At 34.4% G+C, this 25,782-nt stretch overlaps 1 protein-coding gene across 1 annotated transcript in view; it reads right to left on the reverse strand.

The window, feature by feature from the left end:
• The window catches only part of LOC134855366 (tetratricopeptide repeat protein 28-like), a 56,308-nt gene that overhangs the window by 29,492 nt on the left and 1,034 nt on the right, over positions 1-25,782 (reverse strand). The window contains exons 2-3 of the mRNA XM_063871869.1: positions 17,638-17,781; positions 16,011-16,641 (exon numbers count right to left, since the gene is read on the reverse strand). Coding sequence (XP_063727939.1) covers positions 16,011-16,641; positions 17,638-17,781 — 775 coding nt within the window. The remainder of the gene's footprint in view (positions 1-16,010; positions 16,642-17,637; positions 17,782-25,782) is intronic.

The following is a 25,782-nucleotide window of genomic DNA, read 5'->3' on the forward strand; positions in this document are numbered from 1 at the left end:
TGACCTGTGTGTGTATAGCACATGTGTTGTAGATTCCTTTTAAAAGTGAGAAAAGAAATCCAATAAAGTTAAACATTGCGTATAAAATAGTCAATTTTTCTAAGATGTAGTAGGGCCATCCTAGAAAATCGAGGATCTCATTTTTGAGTGTAACAAAGCTAAAAATGTTAATTGGTGATATATCTTGGGGACGGTATTTTTCACCGTTTAGATATATATAATCTTTAATGTCTTTAAAATATCCGCTATAGTCTTGCGTGTAGATATCGGCAAATCCTGCGGTTTCTGCAAGTTTGCGTAAATTTTGGTCTATTGATTGTCTTTGTATAGTGTCCATTTGTGTTAATAATTCTTGGAATTGTTGTGTTCTAATGTGATGTTGAATATCTGATTTTGAATAGATTCCTATTCATTGTAAGTCTATATTTGGGTTTCGAGCAATAGCGCGAATGCTTTCTGGTGAAAATTTTTTGAGTGATTGCATTAATGTGGGATATGGAGTGAGAAGATAATATTTATTTTCATCAGGGTTTAGTTGTACTACATTGTGGCTGTTTTCTGATCCACATGGGACTGCGGTATCCCAGAAATAGGTTCTTCGTGAAAGTGTATCCACGAAATGTACTTTATTCTTAGAAAAGATAGGGATTCTTTTATAACATCGTTTATCTTCAAAAACGTATAGTGGTGATACTTTTTTAGTACAAGTATAAAACCATAAGATGTTTCCTTCATAGTCTAAAAAATTTGATCTATTTCCAGATAATAAGTATCCTGCATAGGGTATTTTTAATACTGCTAGTGCAAGTGATTGTAATATTTGTGTTCGTTCTAATTCGCATAGGTGGTGTAGTGTTTCTAATTCGGAGAGTGACATTTCTTGAAAAATTCGGCTAATTGTATAATCTAGTTTCATATCTAAATGAATATCATAGTGGATATTACCGAAATATGTAGTATTCATTAGTGATAATTCTTGTAAGCGTGTGCTTCTGGTGTCATGGGGTTTTAGATGTCCACCAGGTTGTCCGTTGCTTTTTTCAAAATTAACTGGTATATAGGATGTTCCTTCGTTTAGAGGATGACCTGTGGCATATGGGTCGATTTTTACTTTTCCAGTGGTCATGTCGAATCCTTTTTCGTATTCAACTAATATTTCAGAATATTGTGTTCTGTGAAGTGGATTCCTGTATTTACATGCAAGTTCTGTTTCTTGATATATTTGGAAACGTGTCAATTTGTTTTCTATATTGTCTATGTTTCTAAAATTAGAACTTAGTTTTCGTGACGGATGGACTTGTTCATATGGAATTGATTGTATAAAATATTTTTCGTGAAATTTTATCATACGAGCGTGTATTTTTGCTACTTGAAATGTTGTACATGTATCTTCGGGGAACCAAACAATTGTTGCTTGTGTTCTCGTTGTAGGGTCGCAATAACCTTGATCATTTTTACAAGGTAATCGGATTCCTTGATAGATCATTGTATTATCTGATAAATCTCGTGTTAGTTGTATTTTTTCGAGTTGTATTTTCCAATCAAAAAACATTATTTCTTGGTATCCTTTATTTTTTGTGTCTGCTTTGCAGTTTGATGGGTCATTTATACCAATGTGTGGTATCCAATGTTTATCGTGTAGGTCATAGGTTAATCGTCCGTGTGCGCCGTTATACGGGTATTTTTCGTCTAGTTTTATATGTCCTTGGTGTCTTTCAAGTTGTGATTGATGTACAGAGTCTGGAAAAACTTGAAAATTAACTAACTTTCTTTGGGAGTTTTTATTTTGTGTGATGTTTAGTCTAAATAATTCATTTTTACAATCGTCGGGATTGAGATGTAAAAGACGTTCTATATTACTTTGATAGAATGATTCATGGTCAAGTCGGTTTTTGTTTCCGTTCGAGACTTGTGAACAATGTACTTTCTTTTCGGAAAATGTTGCTGTGAATTTATAACCTGTAACTGTTGTTGCTCGGGCTTTTGAATAGAGTGTTGCTATTACATCTGTGGTTTCTATAGCTTGTGGTTCTGTTTCACATTGTGATACTTGATTTATTGCATATTTATGTAGTGTTTTTTGTTCATTTTCTTCACAATCGTAATGTGTTACTAATAAATCTTGTGGTCTTGTACGAGGGGAAGGGTTAATGTTTTGATTTGAGATTACTAGAAAAAGGAGTTGGAGAAAAATTAATAATTTTTAGAATATACATGTGTATGATAATCCTGAGTATGGATTATAAAATGTAATGTAGCCAATTGTGTTTTTGGTATATCTGTCGTATTTGTATATTACTTCAGTAGTTATAAACGGTGGTGGTAGTGATTGAGCTGTTATGTTAGGTGGATTTAATGGGTAGGGATGTTGGGTAATATTGTTTAACTTAACTGTGATTTCAAACTTTAATTGTAAACTGTTTTGTTGGAGTATTTGAATATTGTGATCACGGATATCGTTGTGAATATCTTGGCGATATTGTAATCTATTAAGTGCCCAGTTATGAAGGCGGTTACTTTCCTGATGTTGTCCAAATAATGGTGGAGGTGCTGTAAATGTATTCCAATCTAGTCTTAAAGGAATATTTGTTGTTGATTGTTCTCGGTATCTGGCGTCGAGATTATTTGGAAAATTTAAGTTAAAAGGTGGTGGTGAAATCTGGCTTATTGATGGTGTTGATGGTAGTGATAATGTTTCTGGTAGTGATGAGGATGTTGTTGTATCCGTAGAAAAATCTATGGGGTCATTGACTAAATTTGGTTCACCTTGTGTAAATGAATGTGTAGTCCAATATGGAAATCGTGATGTTTGTTTTGTGGGGTTGAAAGGATTTTCACGTATTTGCTCAGATGTTGGTGTTGAACCTAAGTAATCTGATGGTAGGCTTGAGGTGCTACGTTGTGAAAGAAGCGTAGGGGTTTCTGGTAATATACCAATGGGGTTTTCTGGAGTGTTTTGTGATGGGGATTGAGGTATATCAAAATGAACTCGTGGAGTTTGAAAATTTCTGTTTCGTCGAGGATGTATAATTTGTCTATTTATTTCGACTGTATTTTGGTTTTGACTAGGATTTCTTATTCTACTTAGTTCTTGTGGTAGTGTTGGGTATAGGTTATATGTTGGTTCGCTTAAAGGTGCTTGTCGTTGAACTGGTTCTAGTGGTTCTGATAAACGAGCATGTCGTTCTTCAAAAGTGTATGGATTGTCTTGAAAAGAAATTCGTGTAGATGTTTGAGGATTTTGAGTAGTTGAAGGTGGTGTTTGGTTATCTTGGGATGATGTCGGTGAAGACTGATTCTGTGACTGTTGGGTAGCAATTTTTGATGGATTTTTGAATTGTTACTTTAGTGGGAAGGTTTATGTTTATTATAGTATTCTTCCAAAAAAAGAATTAGAAGGATTGTTGCTAGGGCAAATGTGAAGATTGCTTTCTTTATACATTTACATATTGTCAAAATGAGGGATGATAAAAATGTTATGAAAATTACAAACAATAAAAAAATATCGGTTCTACTGAAAATTGTTCGTATCATTTAGACAAGTTATATGACTCGTACCTGTGGATGTAATCAAGGGTTTTGGAAAGTTGGAGGAATAGTTCGAGTATAGTGTAGAAAATTAAAAAAATGTTACAAAAAATGATTAGGATTATTAGAAAAGATTCAAGTATATCAAAAAGAAATATTATAAAGGTTTCAAGTATTGTAAAAAAATGTTTAAGATTTATGAGTATTTGAGTAACTGATTGAGAGAAGAGCATTTAAGAAATGATCTCTTGGTCGAATATTTTTTGCTGTTTGAGGCGATTTTCTAGTTTGGTCGGATTATTTATTAGTTTTTTGACAAGTGGGTTGAGTTCTGTAAAAAATTGTTGGGGGCAATTTTCATGGTGACTGGGAGGTCGTCTTTTTCTTTATTTTTGTTTGTCAAATGATCCGGGGTATGGTGAGATTTTTATACTTTAGGCTAATTAAAATGTTCATTTTGTTACTTTAGGCTAAGTTAACAAATTTGCTTTGGGGGTATTCGTGGTCTGAGTTGGGGAAATATTGTTGATCTTTGGGTTATTAGATAAGGGAGGGGTACGGTATTATGGTGATATTTATTTTAGTTGTCAAGTTGGAGTGGTTTGCTTATTTTTGACCTGGAGGTCGTAAAGTTATAGTTATAGATGTGCCTGGAGTTCTATATGATTCGTCTAATTGGTCTTAGTTTGAGTTAGAGAAAGTGACGGATTGGATGAATCCTATTGGTCTATTTTGAACTAGAATTATTACGTACTTGTCAGCATGTTATTTTGAAAAATGTAAATGAAAAATGTTTCGAAGGTTTCAAGATAGTGAAGTATAATGTTGAAATTACTTTTGAAATTCCACTTTCTTTAAAATTTTAGATTGGGGGATGAATATTTTATAGTTTTTACGTGGTTGATTTCGGAGTCTTGTTGTTTTTCTATTTTCTGATTTGTCGATTTGTTCTTGGGGTATTATTTGTTCGGTCATTTTTCTATTTTTTCTTTGTTTTGGTGATTCTTTATGGTTTTGTGTATTGATTTTGGTGGCGATTGGTTTTGTGTTTTGATTTTCGGTGGGGTTATCATTTTGTTCTGTGTTTTTCAGATGTGGTTCATTTTGAATGATTTTTAATCCTGTGAAAGAATATAATTGAGTTAATTCGCGGAGTGCGTATTCTTTTGGGTAATAAGGTAATAGGTTGTTTCGATGTTGAACGATTTCTTTTTTGTTTGAGTCGGTAATTTTATATGTGACATCAGTGGGTTTTGCAATTATTTGGTATGGTCCTTTTCGAAGGGGTTGTAATTTTTTAGAAATTCCTTTTTGTGTATTAAAATTAGGTATTAAAACAAATGTTCCAATTTTTAATTCGGAGGCTGGTGTAAAACGTGAATTGATTTGTTCATTAATGTTTTGTCTTTGTAATAACTTTTTTGTTATTTTTTGATAAATTTCATTGTGTTTTTTATCTCTATTTAGAATCCATTCGGTGTGTGTACCGGAGGCTAGTTTAAGAATTTGTGGGTGATGAAAATGATCTTCATCGTGTGTATGTAAAGGTAGGTTATAACAAATTGAGTCTTTATTTGGTTGACAATAACCTTGTGCGTTTTTATGAGAATTTGCTGTAAACATTATTGGTTTGCGTGGCTTTTGGTTAAAAACCATTTCGTATGGTGACATTCCTAAAGTTGTCGTGATTTGTGAATTATATGCTAAGGGAAATAGTTTTACATCTGCTGACCATTCGGTATATCTTGTATCATTTCCATTGATGATACATCTAAGATATTCTTGTAATGAACGGTTCATACCTTCGACTAAGCCGTTTGTCCAAGGTGCATGAGATGTACGTGGTTTGTGTTTAATGTTTTATAAATGACATAGTGTGATAATTTCATTATTTATGAATTCTGTACCGTTGTCTGTAACTAAAATTTCTGGTAGTCCGAATTTTGCTATCCAGTGTTCATAGAGTGTTGTGTAAGCGTAATAAGCGTTACAATGTGGTACTGGGTTAAGTGCTACATAATGTGTAAATGCGTCAACAATTACCATAATGTAGGAGTTTCCTTCTGATGAGGGTGAAATTGGTCCTTTAGTATCAAATGAGATACGATGATTAAAGTACAAACTTTGTCCTTTAAAATCTTGTTTTTGTGCTATTTGTTTTTGATTTGGGTAAGGTTTATTTAGTTGACATACTATACAGTCATTGCATAGTACTTTTATCCAAATTGGTGCATTTGGGAAATAAAAGTTTTGTATAAAATTTGAATATGTTTTCTCTGATCCAGAGTGTCCTTTAATATTTTGTGTATGTGAAATAGTAAAAGCTATAAGAATCATACTTAAAGGGAGACATGGAACTGTAGATTCATTCAGGTTATACTCTAAAAGGTCTGTATTTTCGTTAATTGTTGTGTTGTTAAATTTGCGAAAGTATCGGAGGAGTGTTTTGTTTCCTAGAATGGTTGAATCTGCTTTGATAGGTTTAGTTTTATATTTGTGCCATGATTTCAGTTGTCGAATTACTGGGTCAAGGTTTTGATATTGTTTTAGTGTTGAAATTGTAATTATTTCTGTTGGGGGGAGAAAAATGTTTTCGATTTCTAATTTAGATAAGGGTATTGTATCAAGTGGGTCGTGAAGGTCAAAAACTTGATTTATTGTGTATTTTGAGTCATTTGTTTGTGGTCCTGATAAATTTATTTTATCAGTTAAATCTTCTTTTTCAATTAGTGGAAAATGGTCTTTCTTAGGCAGGTGTTGTTTTGTTCGTTTTTGTTGGGTGTTATTTTTTATCCATTAAGAATATGGGATTGGTTTGAAAGTTGATGTTCCAAGTAAATCAACTTCATAATGATTATTTTGACAATCTAAATAAAGTGGGAAATGTTGTAAATTATTTATTTGTGATTATTCAATATCAGTTTTTACTGCATATTTGCATTCCAATCGGGGTGATGTTTCGTTTTCTGCAAGGTAGAATTTTATGTTTTTGGGTATTTCAACTGTTGTTTTTCGTTTAAGTAATTCAGGTGGTGTATTTCGACTTAAGGTGTCTGGTAATGCAAGATTTTTTCCTGCAGTCCAAACTATATGTAAGTTTGGAAATTTCATTAGAATTAGTTGAAATCTGTAAACTCGGTGGTTTGGGTTAGATTTTTGTGTAAAGAGAAAGATGATTGGTTTATGGTCTGTGAATAGAACTGTTGGATGTTTTGATCCAAGTATCAGAAATTCATATTCTGTCAGTGTATATATTATGGCTGTACATTCTCTCATTAGAGTTGAGAGTCGTAGCTCTGCTTGAGTGAATAATCGAGAATTTGCTGATATGAGGTTCATTTTATTTGTACCATTATGTGATTGTAATAGTGCTGCACCGATGCCAAAGTTCGAAGCATCGCACATTGCATAAAATGGTTGATTTGAATCTGGAATTGTGTTTGAAATTTGTTCAGTTAAAAGTTTCTTTATTTCTTCAAATCGTGTTTGATGTTCTGTGTTCCATTCAAAATTATTTTGTTGTCTAAGGATGTTATAAAATGGTCGTAGATATAATTGCATTTTATAAACATATTTACTTAAAAAGTTTAACATTCCAAGAAATTCTTGGATTTTCTTTTTATTTGTTGGTGGTTGAAGTTTTTGAATAGCGTCAATGCGTGATTTCAATGGAGTGATTGTTTTTCTTTCTATATTATGTCCTAAGAATTTAACTCTTGTCAAAAAGAAGTGTGATTTATCGGGGGCGGCCTTCAGATTTTCGTTCTGAAGTATTTGGTGATATTTTTCTAAAACATTGAACATCTCGTCTTTTGTTTGTGATTGCATAAAAACATCGTCTAAATAGGTGATTGCGTTTTTCTTGAGTATTAGTGGTCTAAAAATTTTGCTCATAAAAGCTGAAAATGCTGCTGGTCCTATGGATATTCCATAGAATAAGCGGTTGAATTCATATTGTTGGTTTCCGATAACAAATTGTGTTAAACGTCGTGATTGTTCATCTAGTGGCATTTGATTGTATGCACTATTCATATCGGCGGTTGTAAAGTATTTGCCGTTTATTTTTGTTAAAATAACTTGTATTGGTTCAATGGGCCAATTACATTTTGATTCATCTATAAGTGAATTGAGGTATCTAGCATCGAGAACGATTTTCAATGATTCTCCTTTAGCTAGTATGATAACAGGGTTGATAAATGTGTTGCCTTTTGGTTGTTCTTCTTTGTTTACTGGTGATATAATGTTGTATTGTTCTAAAATGTCGAGTAATCTGTTCACTTTATCATGTAAGTGAATTGGTACTTTACTTGCTCTCTGTTTTTTGAAAACTGCGTCTGGTTTTAACGGGAGATGTAGTGATGAACTGATTTTCCCAACATCGAATTTTGATGTTGCATAGACTGATGAATATTTAATTAGCTGTTTGGCTAATTTTTCGAATTCGTCTTGTGTTATTTGTGAATGTTGGAAATTAAACATTGTTAAAAATTTTTGTTGGTCCTCTGTGTAGTTACTTATGTTGAATGTAGGTTTGAAATATGGAGTTTTTGTGAAATAATCCGTATTTCTGTTTTCGTTACTTATTATATTATTTATAGATAATTCTTCATTAAGAATTGTAGATTGGCAAATATCTAGTAATTGGAGTATATTATTTACGCGATAGGCTTTTTCGTGTATTGGTGATATTGTAGCGTTGGTTTCACAATATCCTAAAAGTCCTAAGGTAATGTTACTTGGTAAGGTGTGTTGTTATAGACATGTAAGGAAATGATATCTGAATTCGAATTTTTCAAATATTTTATGGATGATATTGTGATTTTGAAAAATTTGTGAATAGGTTTGAATTCAAATTCTGACATATAAAATTTTTGTTTGTTTTGTTCTTTATCATATTGGTGAACTTGTTTGATTGAAAAATTATAGATATTTCCTGATAGTGGTTTTAGGTGTTTTCTTTGTTGGTTAAATATCGGGTAGAATTTTGAAAAGAATGGTGGTTGTTTATTTAATCTTTGAAAAAATGTTAAGGATGTTTCTTTTGTTTTTGTATATTTATCTTTGATTAATATTTTACTATTTAGTATGTTAATTGTTGGTATATACTTCGAAATAAATGGTATTCCAATGATATTATATTTAATGTCAGTGATATGGAATATTTGTTTAAATGGCTTATTTAAAATTTTGCTTTGCTCCATTGTTCTGGTGGGGAGGAGAAATAATTGGATTTTTCCGTAGTTTATCAATGTTGATCCTTGTGCTGTTGCTAGTTTGCTGGAGGTTTCAAGAGGTGTTAGCTTTGGGTGTAAGGTTTTTATTTCATTCCATGTGGGGATGTTTATTATGTTTGATTCTGCTCCTGAATCAATTAAAAAATCTATTTCAAGGTCTGGTGGTTGAAATTCTTTATTTCTTGGGCTTTCTAAGAGAAATGGTATTGTCCAAATTTTTTCTTTGGGTTGTTCTTTTTGTATATTTTGATAAATATGGTTTGTATTCAAGCATTTTGTTTTGGTATTTTTATTGGTTTGATCTGTAGTGTTAATCTCATTTGTTTCTTGCGTCGTTGGTGTGGAATTTATGGGTGTAGTGTAATAATTTTGAAGAAATTCTGATTGATTTTCATATATGTGTGATGAAAAGGGTTGTTCATATATGACAGATTCATAGTCATTTTCGACTTTTATCATATTGATAGAAAGAGTGTTTTCAGTATCACTTTCTGAATCTGATGATGTATAGTTTATTTGATTGAGTTGTAACGTATCAGTTACTGTGTCATCAATACCTGGAGGGTCTGATGTTGTTTCTGGGTTAGACTGTACTTGATTGATTTGTCTTTGATGTTTAGGTGTACTACTTCTGTGGCGATTATTAGAATTATTATAGTTATTATTATTCCGGTGTGGTGATTGGGAATAATTTCTATAACGATTATTATAACTTGAGTGTCGATTTTGTGAATTATTTCGCGATCTGTTTTGGTAATTATTGTTTGGTCTGTTATAGTTCGATCTATTATATGAGTTATTCCTTGATTGACTGTTCGGGTAATTCTGGTTTCGGTTGTTTGAATAACTTCTATTTCGATTATAGGAGTAGTTTCTATTCCTATTGTATGATGAATTTCGTGATTGGTTGTTTGGATAGTAGTTATTTCTTGATTGGGAATTAGATCTAGAAACAAATCGTTGTGTATTTGAATTTGATCTGGAGTAGTTATTTCGACTATTTGGTCTATTGTAGTGATTTTGTGATGAATTGTTCGTGTTTCTTCGTTCTGGTGATCTTCCTCTATAACTTGAGTTATATGGTGATTGATTTCTTGTATAATTTGTATTGTTCGGGAGTGGTTTTCCTGAACTGTTGTTGCTGTGGACTGTTTTGTTCGGTAGATTTTGATCTTTTTTCATGTATTGATAGAATGATTTATTTGGTTCTTTATATTTTTGAGGTTTATTTTGATTGTCTTGCTGTTTTTGTCTACATTCGGAAATACTATGTCCGTATCGTCGGCAATAATTACACCATTTTTTGAAAGATGGTTTGCCTTTGAAGTTTGGGTTCTTTTCATAAATATTGAGTATTTCAGTGATTTTTTCAACGAGGTCTGTCTCTGATTCCTGTATATTATTAATATTAGTAGGAGTCGTTTCAATTCTGTTAACGTATTGTAATTTCAGATTTTCCGTTTCTTCTAGTTTCATCGTGATTTCTGCTTGTTCTAATTTGTCTACTAGTTTTCGAAAATCTAAATCGGGTTCTCGAATTGAAGAAGGATGGGATGCTCTCTTTTTTATTGCTATTTTCCTTAATTGTGGTGTTAAGGTCATCATTAAGATTTCTGTCATCTTTGTGTTTTTATAGTCATGTGTATTTAATGAATATGCTTTTCGAACTAGTGTTTCGATTCGTACTGCTATTTGCTTGATGGTTTCGTTTGGTAATCTGCGAATTTCATTACATAAAACTCTTTGTTGTTGTTTGTTTCTTTCGGAGTCAAACATTTTTGAAAATTCCTGTGTAAACCTTTTCCAGTTTGATTTTATTTCTAGAGGTAGTACTGAAAACCATTTTTGGGCTGCGCCATCTAAGGTTGTTTGTATCAACGCTGTGCGTCGATGTATCCAGTTTTGATGTAGTGGCGTATTAATTGGTTCAGGTCCAATGTTTAAAATCAGGTTTGCTGTTACTGCATTTAAATAATCTTCTACAGAGTATTCAGGGTCTGTTCCTGTGAAAACCATTTGATAAGATGTTTGTTTTTTATTTTTATTTTGTTGAAAAAATGGGTAATTTTCACTGTGATCCTGTGGAGGATTTGTTTGGAAATTTATTGGTTTAGGTTGGGTCATTGGGTTATCCCAATTTCGAGATCTTGTATATTGGTTAAAATTTCTTTGTGGTTGGTTATATGTTTTTGATGGATGTGTATAATTATAATTATGGTCTGTAAAGTTGTTTCTAGTGAATGTTTTGCGTGTTTTTGATGGTATTGTCATGGGTCTGTATGTTTGGTAATCCATATGTGAATATTTAGGGGCAACCGAAGATTTAACGGTTGATTGTAAGGTTACCTGTGTTTGTGAAGGATTTGTATTTCTTGGTGTTGTTAAATTTGGGCGTATTGGTGAAATACTTTGTTGTGTAGTTGTTGTGTGTACAATTTCTTCATTTATGAAGTGTGATGGTGTCTGGATATCTTGTTGAGTAAGATTCCTAGTTCCATTGAGGTTTTCATTGTGTATAACTGTAGAGTTTAAACTATTATTTTGTGTATCGGGCAAAAATGTATTATAGTTTAATGGTGTTGCATCAATGGTTAATGGTATTACTTTTACATAATCTCTTATGTAAGATATCGTACTTATTGCTTGACTTGAGATTGATTGTGGGAAGCTTATAAATGCGGGATGAGACCATTCGGGGTCCCAAACATAATCTGATTGTTCTGTGATAGCGGTATCATCGTTCGAGTTTTGGGGTCTAAAATTTTTTCTTGCTTGTGCAATTAAATCAATATTGTGTGTGAAATAATCTATTATGAACCATGCCAAAATTTTTTGTAGATCGTGTTTTGTATGTTGTGAAACGTCGTCTTTCGTGAAATTTTCTTTAATGATGTTTAAATAACTAGAGAGTAGTGTGATTTCATGTCGTACTCTTAAATGTTTAGATGTTTCTGTCGGTGAGACATTTGTTATTGGGATTTCGTTTTCTAATATCGAAATATAACTATATATTATTGCGAAAACTTCATTGGTGAATATGGAGTTTGCTCTTTGTGAGTTATGATATTGGATGCTTTTTATATATTCTGAAAAAACTTTTGAAAATTCTAAATCAAGATCGTCTGTTTGAATTGTATATTTTCTATTATTATGGTTTGGTGAGGTGAATTCTATGGAGTAGATTCCATACTGTTGTGTTATGTTGCATATATCTTTTAAGTAGTGGTCTATGATTTGTCTTTTGATTTTTACATCTGGGAACTCTGTTTTACATGGACTAATTCCGGGTTCAAATAAATTTACGAGTAAATTTTGACAAAATATGTGTTGTCCTCTATCAGTATCTGCGTCTACTATAAAAGGAAAGATTTCATCATCATCTGGACTTTCTTCACCTGGGGTGTGCGTTGAGCTCATTTTTTCGTTCGATGACTGTTAATATGTAATTATCAATGTGTCTAATTGGTTGATTCCAATTGTATAAATGTACTGGTTTGTGTTTATACTGCTTTTTTATTCTTCTTTTTCCTCTTTTTGATGAATTTGAAGTTGTTTCTGAGTCAGAAAAATATAATTGATCGTGAAGTGGGTAATTTTTATCTATTGATTCTTTTAGTTTGTAAAGTTCGTCTAAACTATTGGTTTCTGATTCTGAAAATGCGTTTCGATTTTTTGAAAATCTTTTTCGTGTTATTTGTCTTTGTTTCGTTATTATTTTTCTTTTTAGTGTTTGTCGTTTTGTTCGAATGTATCCAACTGTTTGTGTATGAGGTGTGATTACAAGGTCGTATTTTTTGTTATCTATTTCACAATTGTGTAAAACGATTGTTTGTTTATTTCCTAGGTTTTTAAATGACATAAGGTTTAGAATGACGGATGCAAAGGGTTGTTAAATGGTTTCTATTTTCTTAAACTGTTAGTTCTTACGATTTTTTGGTTAGCTTAACCTGGGTCTGTTTGTTCAGGGTTGGAGAGAAAAGTATATCGATTCCGAAGAATGATTTTTTACTTTCTCGTGGCTAGTATAAGTTAAGGTGTTAACTTACTTAATCTTACTTAGGGGTAGTGATTGTGTTCAAGGGTTGGAGAATAGTAAATCGATCCACAAGGTTCAGGTATAATTAGAACGCGAGTAGTTCGTTAGATACTATTTTAAACTTACTAAGTCTAAGATTTATCCTGGGTCTGGTAAGAGGGGGGGTCAAGTGAAGGATGAATAACCGAAGTTCTTCACTGTTTATCCTAATTTGAATGATTAGTTTTGTTTAAAAATTTCTATTAGTCTTAGGTCTTTAGAAAGGGTTGGGTAGTGAATCGACGTTTGAGGTCTTTAGACACTAATTAAGTGGGTGGGGGAGAACAAAGTTGTTCTGTTTGATCCAAGGATAAGCCTTGATGATCAAATTTGAAATTTAATTAAGTAGAAAATGATTTAAGATCCAAGGATAAGCCTTGATGATCTGGTTTTAAAATTAAGTGAATTTAAGTTTTAATAAAATTTTAAATGTGTGTAAAGGAAAAATTTAGTGTTTTGATGATATTAGTGGGTTTATGATTGCTGTTATGTTTTAGGTGATGGAGCTGGAACAACAGGATGATTTATGATTATTAACCATTTATTGTCATGCTACTAATTTTTATTTTTTATTTTTCAATAAATATTTTTCAAACATGTTTTGTATATTACTGTAGAATTTTAGGAAAACGATCTTAGATCTTTTTATCAATCGTTATTGTATATTAATAATTTTGTTTAGCGCCTGAAATGATTTTGAAGATTAACTTCAAGATTTTATGTTTGCAAATGAAAATCTAAATTCATTGCCAGTAGTATTCTAAATATAAAAGTTTGTTCTGGTTTTTGCCTAACTATCATATAGCTATATGGCAAGTTTCTACTTTGTCGTATGTCGTCTCTGGTTCGAGGTCTTCTTCCAATTCCGGGTAGTTCTGTTATGGTTCGGAATATTGGCTCTGATCTATTGAGTCGTAGAGACATTTCGATTAAATTATTGTCGTATAACATTTTGTAAATGTTTTTGTCTAATTTCTAATCTATTTTGGTTAATTCTAAGCTATTAAGGTCTTGTTCGAGACTTATGGTCGCACCAGATGAGTTAGAACCGAGTTGGTTAACTCATAGAGTAATTTCGGATAGGGTACACCGTCTGCTCGTCACGCTATCTTATTTTCGGCCGGATAGATTCGTGCAACTTCTTAGTCTAATACCGATCCTAATCTTACTCTTATACTATCTAGTCTCAGGTTGTTTAACTAGTCTCTGCTAGGCTCAATAGATCTAGGGTATACTGGTTTATTGCGGTTGCTGAAGTGCTCGGGAGAGTCCAACTAATTTCTAAGTTAAATTCAAATCTCTCTGGTGCTGAAATTACAAGTAACTTCAGCACTTACAAATAAGTGGGTTGTTAGTTAGATGGATCATGATTGGTTAATATTAAATACTTTACATTGGTAAAATATCTAATTTATCCAATCATAAAATGTAGTTTAGATCAGGTTCCAGTTCGTAAACTTCAGACATTTCGAAAACAAACACACTATTCTAGCCTTCAAAGATCCACAAAACCCGAAAAAATGACCAACATTTTGAACCTCTTATACTTTTGTTCGATGGTTGTTTTCACGTTTCGAAAACGTATTTCGCACGACTCGTAGGCCAGCCTTCGGAAACCACTTTATTTTTAGAAGTGAACTATTCTGATTTTTCATTTTACTCAAATTCAGGGCTTTGGACTACAAGGAAGAGTTGCGATAGACTGGCGACATCTTACGTTGTTTATGAAATGTCTGTCTAGTTCTAATTAATTCAAGATACCCACGGACCCATTCGTTTTACCACCAGTACACTTCGTCAAAAAGTCAATTCCGAAAAAATATATATTTTGAATCGCGTTTGAACCTATTTTGTGTACTTCCAACGAGACTCAAAGCGTGTTTTCAACGCTTCCATCGCCGTTATACGCCTTATTAGTTACTTATATGCATGGTCATGTGTGTTGAAAGTTCAAAAACAGAATAACTAACCCGAACGTTAGAACAAAGAAAGTTTTACTTTTATTAAATTCTGGTAACAGTTTTTTCAACGAGGTCACTGTTGGCCAGTGTTGTACTCGCTCAAGTTGTTTACGCTTATCGCTATCTGCGCTTTTTCAGCCTCCGCTTATCGCTTCGTCGCTTATGCTTAAAGCGCTTACGCGCGACTTCGCTTACTTGAAAAATTTATAACGTGGGCGTATTTTGAAATAAGCCATGTGCCTTTGGTCATTCAGCAGCTGAATTTCAGCTCGAAGTAGTTGTAATAAAAAACAATGTTAAAGTGTCGCTTGCGCTTATATTTCGCTTGGCCTCCTAAGCGTCTACAACACAGGTGTTGGCGTCTGAAATTCATTGCCACCATTTAAAAAATTCTGGCCATGAATGTACTGTACGTAAGCATTTGATACGTTATCTGAGAACGTTTTCCCTGAGAACGTTAAAAGCGTAAAACTTCGTGCCTCTGTATAAATTGTTTTCAGTATTGCAATCAGGGTTCGAAATACTCTGAAATTTTTGTATCGCATAATTGCGAATCAAGGTTGCATATTGATTCGCAATCTCCAAATTTGTATCGCAACATTTTTGAGCCGTTGAATTTTACAGAAACATTTGCAGAAACAGTAATAAGCCATGGTGCTTTTTCTCGAACTGAACTGAAAATTCGGTGTCGATGACTGCTTTTGATTCGCAGAATTGCCAATCAAAATCAGAAAGTGATTCGCAAATCCCCGATATCGATTCGCAAATTGCGATGCGATACGGCTTAATTCGAACCCTGATTGCAATTGAAATGTTTATCGCAAAAAGTGTTGTTTGAGTTTTTCTCAAAATTTTCTGCGATACATATTCAAAAGCATTATATTACGAAAGCTTTGGCAAGTCTGGGAAAGGCCACAAATTTTGGTGGAGGGGTCGAATCCCAACTCCCTAAACCCCATGATGGAATACGATTTCAAGGGGAATTCAAATATGTTATTTAGTGTTTTATTGCTAAGATTTTTTTAATGTGCAAAAAACATTCGTAGTCCTTTATGATGGTTAAAGAGGGGAGTTCGACCAGCAAAATTTAGATGTTTTTTTTTGTGAGAAAAGCTGAGAAACCTTCCAGAAAAACAAAACAGTCGTAAGCACTAACCGCTTGGCAATCAATCACTACGGTACAGAATAATTCAAGAACAGAATGATACATACCCACATGGAAATGAGCAACGTCGTCGTCGTCACCGGCCTCATCCAGAACCCGCTGTTTATGCACCAAAATCTGCTCGAGCAGGGTCTTCGATGGTGAAAAGTCACACACCAATCGGAAGACTCCCGACCTCGGTTCTTTAGCCAAGTATGCCATGCATTTGTCCACCAGCAGATCTCGCACTTTTTGCATAATTTCAGCGTTCAACTTTTTTGTTCCCACGCCTTCCTCGATAAGTTGCAGGATATTGGCCTTGTCTGCTGGTTTTGAGGCCTCTGCGTTTCTGCTGTCAATTTCTGAGTATTTGCTGACAATGAGGTCGGTGTCAGTAATGTTTTCCGCCCACGACCCGTCTTCTTCAGCCGTGAAGACGACCTCGAATGGCTTCTTGTGAGTTATGGCAGTGTGAAACTCGTAGATGCACCAGATTCTGGAGAGTGGTACCGGGTTGTCCCACGGAGACATGACCGCCACGAAATGGTCCGAGTCGCGAATCGGCTGGCCGAACACGTTTTTCAGATAATCGGGGCTGACCGTGCCGCCATGCTGGGGGTAGACATAACAGTCGATGTAGAAATATTCGGAGGTTGATTTAGACTGAGAATATTTCAAGAGGGTTTTCAGAAAGCCGGACTAAAACACATGTTTCTATTTGTTTTTTATCCAGTTGTTCCAAATATGAAAGATAAAACGACTTAATAGGCGCATAAGTTAACTGAACAATACTTTGCTCAGACGTATTCGAATTCTTCACCTATTAAGTAAATAGTGGTAACAAAATATTATTGAAAAACTGGATATTAAAGAAATGTTTGTTCATCATAGGCTGGCACTGGCTTAGTCGGTACATGTAACAGCGTAAAAACAACAAAATATAGAGTGGTCATATGAAACAGGGGCGGCTTTAGAACATATTCCGAGGGGTGTAAATTGTTCTAGGGGGTTCGAGTAGAGTACGGAATTTCGCGTATTGGGTCGGGTCGGGCTTAACCTTTATTGACCATGCTTTTTTAGCAGCAATAAAAGTCTAAATTACGCGTTCCTTATGGATGGCATCAGCCAAATTTAGCTTCTTTTGTTCTAAAAGTAAAGTTCGGGTCGGGTCGGGTTTGACAAACGACTGTCGGGTCGGGTTAGGGTGCAAAAACAGAGCCCAATGCACATCACTGCTTCACGGTTTAATGCTAAAAGTAATCTAGTTTTCAAGCCATTCTAAAACGTCTAGTTATATAAACCAAAAGCCGCCCCTGTAAAAAAAAACGTTTTAATGATAGTTTTTAAACAAACACCGTTTGTTTGAAAAAAAAATTTATGTTTTTTTTCTTTTTTCAAAAACATGGTGATAAAATAATGTTTAGAAAAACTTTATTCAATTATATTAAATCAATTGTATTGAAATCATAAAAAATCAGTTTTTCGGCTTTTTGCTCTCAGTTTTCCATACTTTACGCCCAACTTGGAGAAACGACCTTCCTAACCAGCCCTCGCAGCCACTGCTGAGACCGATGTAATTGTTCTTATAATTAAATTAGATTCCCTGAGCTGTATAAAACACATTAAAAAACACTGTTTTGTATAGCACGCTTTTTATTCCATGTCAAAAAACGACACGTCAAAAAATGAACTCACGTGTTCGTATCTCCACGCGTGTGAAACAAAACATGTGGCTTCTGATACGAGAAGTTGGCCGGTCTCGTCCCGCTCTGAGGCATATAGGTCCACATACGCACATCCCGTGGACGCAGTGGCAGGCTTCACGATTGTTTCACACACCTGAAGGCACAATGATGATAACATAGTGAAAAGCAGAGCTGTTATATATTTTTTAGTTGTAAAGATTTTTGCTATCTTTTGGGAAAAAACATGTTTTCACGAGGAGTGGTAACCACTCAGTGGTTCAATACAAAGTTTGGAAAATAGAGCATCTTTGTTTTTCTCAAATCGTCATTAGGAGCGACAACTCGTGTGCGCTTGTCTTACAGGCGCCGATGTCATTCTTTTTCGAAGTGAAAAAAAAAAGTATTTGTTGTATTTCAGCCCAGATATCGACTGAACAGCTAGGTTTTTTTCCTTATAAGGATGGATCGCGTTTTTATGGATATACATGAATCCTTTAATGAATAAAAAATCTCGGACAAGTACATAATCCGTTCTTCTTCTTCGAGGTTCTTCGAAGAAACAATTAATAATATTGTAATTCGAGTGCTGGATCGTTCGCTGCCGGCTTTGCTCAACCAACTCGAAGTGAAGTCCCTACCTTCTTTAAATAATGGGGAAAGACCAAAAGAGGACATGACTAGGGGTACATAAATGGGATTTCTGAGTTTATAAAGCAACATTGAAAAAGTAAAAAAAAATGAAAATTTTTATTTTCCTTCACGGAAAATCTGTACTATAGATTTACTCCTAGCAAACGGTCATATTCAACAATTTCAATTAATTAACTGATCTGAATATAATTGTTTTTTAAAATCGGAAAAAATACAACTTAGATCTCGACAACATTTGTTTCAAAACCAATAATTAAAAAACGTCATTTCCGATAGTTGGAAATAGTTAATTTTCCGATATCGGAAATATTATTTGGTAAAAACCTATAGATATATGTGCTGAACAACAAAGACAGTTGCCATTAGGAAGAACACAAAAATTGGTTCCCAGCGGGACAGGAACTGCCGACTTGAGCAAGCGGAAGTAACCGATTCGGAAAAAAACTAAGATATCATTCCGTATATCTTCAAGATATCGGAATTAACAATATGTTAAACATATTTCAACCTTTTTTGACAGTATTCTTAAAATATAGCTGATAAAAGTAAAGTAAACTGCGGCAGTAAAATCAGTTTCATCCACTAACAGTGAATATGATATCTACTATATATAGCAAAACATTACTGATAGTATTTCAGATCGCCGAACATGCTAAAAGACCTTTTCCTAACTAATTGCATTTAATGAATCATTCTGGCAAAGTTTTGTAATTCCCCTTTTCCCCTACATGCAGTGATAACCAAATAAATAAATTTTATTGGAATAATCGCGATTTATTGGATGGTTATATTTCATTTATTGTTTCATTCGCAATTTATTGCATATTCGGCTTGATTTCGATGATTTTGTTCTGAAGAAAAAAATTATTGGAAAAATGCAATAAATTATTCATTCGGAAGAAATCAAACTTTCGTTGAAATTTTTCACATTTCGTATGGTGAGGCTTTTTTTTAGCTTATCAACCACCATATTTTTCATTATTTTTGCGAGAAACATACTTTCTGCAAAGCTTTAGGTTTGATTAGTTTGATGCAACCTATAAGAAAGCAGTAACACTTGAGTTTTTTCACCCTTCAAACAAAAATCCAATAAAAACTAACTCATTTTTATTGTAAAGATTTATTGCAATCGCGATTTAAATCGCGCTAAAATCTGTATTTATTTATTGGTTTACTTATTGCATCCAATAAATTTCCAATAAAATTTTTTTTGTCATCACTGCCTACATGTAATTGATTGCCGCTTTCTGACAAAACGTCTTTCCACTACATTTGATATTTGATGTGCCTCGATCAGCACGCAGCTGAAATCTTATTACTTTGATTTAACCGACAAGAAATTGCAAAATACGCTTTGTTAAAATGTTCCTTTGTTACGGTTAATTCTACTTAGTTACAAATAAGATCTGTTTAAAAAGTGAATTAATCTCTAAGTTAAAACATTAAAAAGTGAACAGTCATTCTCTCCGCCGGAAAGAATGAAGATAGCAAGGTCAAATCGAGATTAACCAGTTAAGATGCTTTAAAGTAATTAATGAAATAAAATGAATCACAACATTCCCCTTAGTGGAAAAAAAAAATTAGAAATACTATGCGCCATGATAACTAACATGTTAACTAACCCTTTTTCTCCCTCTCGAGAAGTCCAACAAAATCAAAATACTGCACGGTATAGCAAGCGTAATTTCAGAGCTCCGAAGGAATGACTGAATTTTCAGAGGTTAATAAAATCATAAATCCGGCGGATTGTAAATCCGTAATAAACGCTAAGTAAGTTTATAATTGTGCTAGGCAAATACTAATACAGATTATAAATGGCTAAGTGTGAGTTTTTTTTTAAAGTTTGAATTGAGTTTAACTGTCCCCTTCCATGAATTTCTCAAGCTCGGCGTTGAAAATTTCGCTATCTAAATCTATGTAATTTTCAAAGCAGTTCACGGCATCCCTCAGAGAATCGTCGGTAGAAGTGGTGGAAGATTGGTCAGGAGATTGGGTATAAGCTAGATCAGCTGAACTGTCATCCGGTAGTGTGTTATACGCGTGTGATTGAATATCCAAGGGATTCTCGCTGAATGTTTGTGGGGGGTAGTTCAAGTTATCTTCGTCGTCCAGAGATATAGGGTTGGTAGCGGAGCCCGGTTGGTTTTCTAACTCATCTATAATATCTATGTAATATCGCTTACCATAGAATTTTGGGGGACCAACATTTCGACTTGAACGTCTGAAAATAATTTCGTTACCGGTGGTAGTGGTTTCCTTAGGTTGTCTGTCCTCGCTGGTTCCAATTTCATCGGAAGAGTCCTCTATCTCGAAAACTGGGAAATCCACCGTTTTTTCTCCGACTATTGGTATTGTCAAATCCGAAGGAATGTTTGTTGTCTCCGTTGTCGTGGTAGTAGAAGGTTCGTCCGGTGGTTGTGAGGTAGTTTGGGGTGCTGATTTGTTGGATTTGTTGGATTTTGGGGGCTGGTTCGTTCCTCTAGCTCTGGTGGTGACCGGGGTGAATGACTCAGTGTGTCTTCCTGTCCTAGTGTCTGGTTTCCGCGTCTGTTGTGTCTTCGGTTTGTATGACTTTCTTGGACCTACTTGTAAATCACGGTTAGAGAAGAAAGGGAACGAGATATTTCCTTTGAATGAACGAATTTCAGAGGATTTAGACTTTGGGATGGCGATGTCCGACTTTCTAATAATTTTTCCGTCGGATAATTCAACCGTGAATTTTGTTGAGTTTATTATTTTCTGGCCTAGTTGTTTATAGAAGGGATTTCCGTTTATACTTCCGTTAGTTTTCCGTAGTAATTTACCTTTAAACGGGCTGTTTAAGGGCACTCGGGATGACGAAGGTTTTGAAGAAGTAGGGAGATCTGAATCATAGCCTTTCTCCAATGGTGACTGGTTCTTTTTCGGTATGAGGGAGTCTTTATATCCGTCCTCTATCCGATCGTCAGCGTTCCAGTCGAGGGCCCTTTCTCTGCTTAAGATCGACTTCCCTTTGTCTAAAATTCCACCGGATAAATTATTAGATGCCAATTGCTTCCAAATCGTGTTCGGTTTTCTTTTAAGGTGTATTTCGAACGGTGAGCATTTAATTTTAGATTGGAAGGAAGATCGTAGATTCCAAATGATTTTCGAAATGGCGGTTTGTAATGTAGGTTTTTGATGATCCAGTGACATTGCTAATAATTTAATTTTTACAGTATGTACAAGTTTTTCTACAAGACCGTTAGAACGATGATCCCCAACTGTACAAAATATTAGTTTAATATTAAGAGAATTGCAAAATAATTTAAAATCCTGACTAGTAAAGCAGGATGCGTGGTCGACCCGAATAGATTTTGGAATCCCATGGAGATAAAAAATAATCTTGAAGGAATTCGATTACTGTGTTCGATGACGTTGAAGATGTAATTTTAGCTGAAGGGAATTTTGAAAAACGATCTATACACAATAAGATGTATTTATTGTTTCCCCAGTTGTTATCTGGTGGGCCGGCGAAATCAAGATTTATTTCCTCATTAGGTTCGAATAAGGGGGGAAGTTCACTAATTTGTGTAGTTGGTATGATGCTTTTTATATTCTTACCAGTTTGAGTGCATTTTGTGCAATTGATCCCGTGGAAGTAAATTTGTCGATATATGTGTGGCCACCAAATGTATTGTGCTAAATACTTCATGCCGAATTGGCCAGGATGAGATTCATGTAAGGTTTTTAAGACGGCGTTTCTAAGTGTAAACGGAATAACCAATTTTCCATCCATATATAATAATCCGTCGGATTCATGAAGGTCTTTTGTAAATTGGTGTAAGTAACGGGAATTTGCCTTTATGTTATCTACTTTATTCTGTAGAGCTTTCACAATCGGGTTTAACAATTCATCATCCTCCGTTAATAAAGCCACCAATTTTGCATTGAATAATGTGTTTAGATCCAAAGGTCTTTCAGGTAATTTGAGGTTTTCACGGAATTTAGTTACTAGCTTCTTGTGTTCCGAAGGAATTTGAAAATCGATAGAGACCTGAATCCCGGAAGTGGAAGGATTAACTACAATTTGGTTATTTGACATATTTACACTATTTATAAGTTTAATATCCGAAGGATTACTAATTAAGCTACTGTTAAGAATTAAAAAATAGATAAAGGCTGAATTTGATAGAGAAATTTTAGTAAAATCAGTGTTTGAGAAATCCGAAGGAATACATTTAGAGTTGCAAAATTCTGTTCTATAATGTTTTTGATTGCAAATTGAAATGGAAGAGTTGATGAAATTCAATGCTGTAATTATTACGTGATTTCGTAATTTCGTGTAATGGGAATTTTCCGAAATCGAATTAATTGAATTACGTAATGAATTTTCACTATCCAAAGGATTAAGCGCATGATATATTTTTTTGGTAGTAGCAACTACAAATTCTTCGTCATAATGTGATGGGGGAATTGCTTTATCCGAAGGAGTTCTTGAAATTAAGTCTGTAAAACCCATATCTTTTCCCGCTAAGTGTTTGATAGTAAAGTTAAATGGTAGAAGACGATCTACCCATCTTGTCAACCGGCTATGGTATGTTTTGTTTCCGTGATTTGGTGACAAAGCGGAAAGGAGAGCTTTGTGATCGGTGATAATTTCGAATTCGGAGCCGTAGAGATAATTTTTGTAATGTTCCACCGCCCATACAACTCCTAATAGCTCTAATTCGTTTGTTGAATATTTGGATTCATGCGGATTTAAAAATCTTGAAGCAAATGAAACTGTTTTTCAAACCTTCTCATGAAGTTGTTCAAGGGATGCACCTAACCCATTATGTGAAGCATCTGTTTTTACTCTCGTGGGTTTTTTTACGTCGAAATGAGTGTTTTCAGTAAGGTTTACTATCTCAGATTTAATCTTGACAAAAGCTTTTGAGTGATCTTCATTCCAGCGGAAAATTGATTTCTTGTTTAAAAGAGGTCTAAGTGGGCTTCCGAGGGATGCTAGGTTTGGTACAAATTTAATGTACTGATTAGTTGACCCGAAGAATGATCTTAATTCTTTTAGATTCTTTGGGGTTGGAATATCTTTGATTGCTTTGGTTTTATCGAATAGTGGGGCGATTCCGGATTTCGATATTTTAAAACCGAGCCATTCGATTTCTTTTTGAAAGAATTTGCGCTTCGACCATTTAACTGCGAAATTGTAAGAATCTAACGTTGATAAAATTTTATACACGATTTTCTTGTGATCATTAAAACTTCCTTTGGAAGCGACTAATATGTCGTCGAGATAACAATTTGTAAAAGGAATGTTTCCCAAAGTTGAGTCCATGACTCTCTGAAACTCGTTTGGCATATCGCCGAGTCCGTAAAAACCCGTTAAAAATTGGTAAGTGCCTGTTATATCTCCGCCGACTAGACTAAAATTGCATTGGCTGCTAGTAAAATTGTCCAGCGCGAGTTGAGTATATGCGTTATTTAGGTCTAGATTTGTAAACCATACTTCTCCGGTGGAATTGTTTGAAATTTGAGCCGCTACGTTATCAACTAATTCGTGTATTTTAGGCATCTGGTATTTGTTCTTGTAGATTTGTTTGTTGATAAATTTTGAATCTAGGGCTAACTTTATCGATTTGTCTTTTTTACAAGTAATAACTATCGGGCTGATAAATCTGTCCTCGTCACAGTTTTCTAATTTTTTGATGTGTCCTTCGGATTTAAGTCTGTATATTTCTGTTTTTACTGAATCCAGTAAATGTAAAGGGACCCTCCTGCCTTTTAGTTGAATTGGCTTTAGTGGTTCATGAAAGTGTGTTATTTTTGTTTGATTTTTTATTTTTCCAATCCGAAGGAATAGTTGTTTGAAAGTTTTTCCAATCATTTCTATTTCGTTATCTATGTCAAGTGAAGTAACTGAATTGATAGACTTACAAGTTCTCTTGTTGTTGGAAGTTGTGTATTGTTTTTGTGAAACTTCGATTCCGACTTTTGGTAAGTTGTCGTTTCCTAAGATGTTTCTTTCATGACCTTGAGTTAGGAAGAAGTGGCATTCCTTGTTGGACCATCCATTTGAGAAAATTGGGACGATTACTTTTCCAGTGATATTTATTGCATTGTTCGTGAATCCGCAATAAAGTTCCTTAGTAGCCTTATCCACTGGATATTTTTTCACGTAGGGGTCTCTTAGTTTCAACTCGTGTAATACATTCTGTTTGAGGAAGCTTATAGGGCTTGCTGAATCCACCTGTATGTTGAGAATTACTTGGTTTTCGTTTCCTAAGCCGATATTTAGTAGTTTCTTTAGTTCCTTTCCTTCATCGTCGTAGATAGTTGTTACGTTTAATACAGAGTAGTCGTCATTATCGCTTTGTCCAGATTCTGACCATGCGTTGATTACTCCGCAGCATTCTCTATTAGCTTGGTCGATATGTACAGCTGATTGTTCCGAAGGATAATGGTGATCTGTATTATTTACAATTTGACTATCCACAATATTTACATTTTTACGGCGTGATTTACAGAGTCTAGTAAAATGTCCTCGATATTTACAAGTCGAACATGTTGTATCTTTAGCAGGGCAAACCGCTAGATGTCCCTTTGTAAAGTTTCCGCCGCATTTCATACATGTGTTGTTTCTTTCGATGTTTAGGGTGGGTTCTCTTTTTACATTAAAATGATTAAAAGATTTGTTGGAAGAATATCCGCTGGATTTAAAAGTACTCGTCATCTTGATGTGGTTTGTAATTCCTTTTTCGTCAATCAGGGCTACGTTTAGGGCTTCTAGGGGCGGTAAAGTTTCGGTGAGAAGTTTCCGTTGGATATCTGAATTCTTCGTGTTATTAATAAAAATATCTCTAATCCATTCATCTTCTCCTGTGGGAATGTTACATCGTTTAGCCATTTCTGCCAGTGCCCCCCAGAATTGTTCTAGTGATTCTCTGTCCCTCTGTTTTCTGTTTAAGAGTTTGTGTCTTTCGAAGGTTATGTTTGTTTTTCTCACAAAAGCTGTGGACAAATTTTCCCAAAATTCTTTGAAAGAAATTTGTAGAACTTTGACTCTCGTGAACTTTTGGCCGAATATTTTCTTTCCTTCGTTTCCGAGGGCTAAATAAAGTATGGATCTTAATTTTTTGTCCGCCTCTTCCAGTCTCATGCCGTTGAATTTCTTGGTTTCTGACTTTATTGAGGTCATTTCTTCATCATCGAATCTCTTTTGTTCTCGAATATTCCTCTCAATGCGTGATGTTTTTTGTGCGTCGGATTCGTTTTCCGGCGGATTTTCCAATGTTGGGGGAGGTGGATGATATCGTTCCGTTGGATTCAAAAGGTTTTCAATATCGATATTCTCTTTCGCGATAATTGCTAGCTGGAATAGATCGCTCCACTCTTCCCAAGGGATTGGTGGGTCCATTGTGTGGTTCTGCCAAAATGAAGGTATACCTCTCACGTTTGATTCATTGCTGTTTGACTGCGCCATGTTAAAATGTTCCTTTGTTACGGTTAATTCTACTTAGTTACAAATAAGATCTGTTTAAAAAGT

Source organism: Symsagittifera roscoffensis, chromosome 10 (assembly GCF_963678635.1).
Source record: "Symsagittifera roscoffensis chromosome 10, txSymRosc1.1, whole genome shotgun sequence".
In the NCBI taxonomy this organism is placed as follows: domain Eukaryota; kingdom Metazoa; phylum Xenacoelomorpha; order Acoela; family Convolutidae; genus Symsagittifera; species Symsagittifera roscoffensis.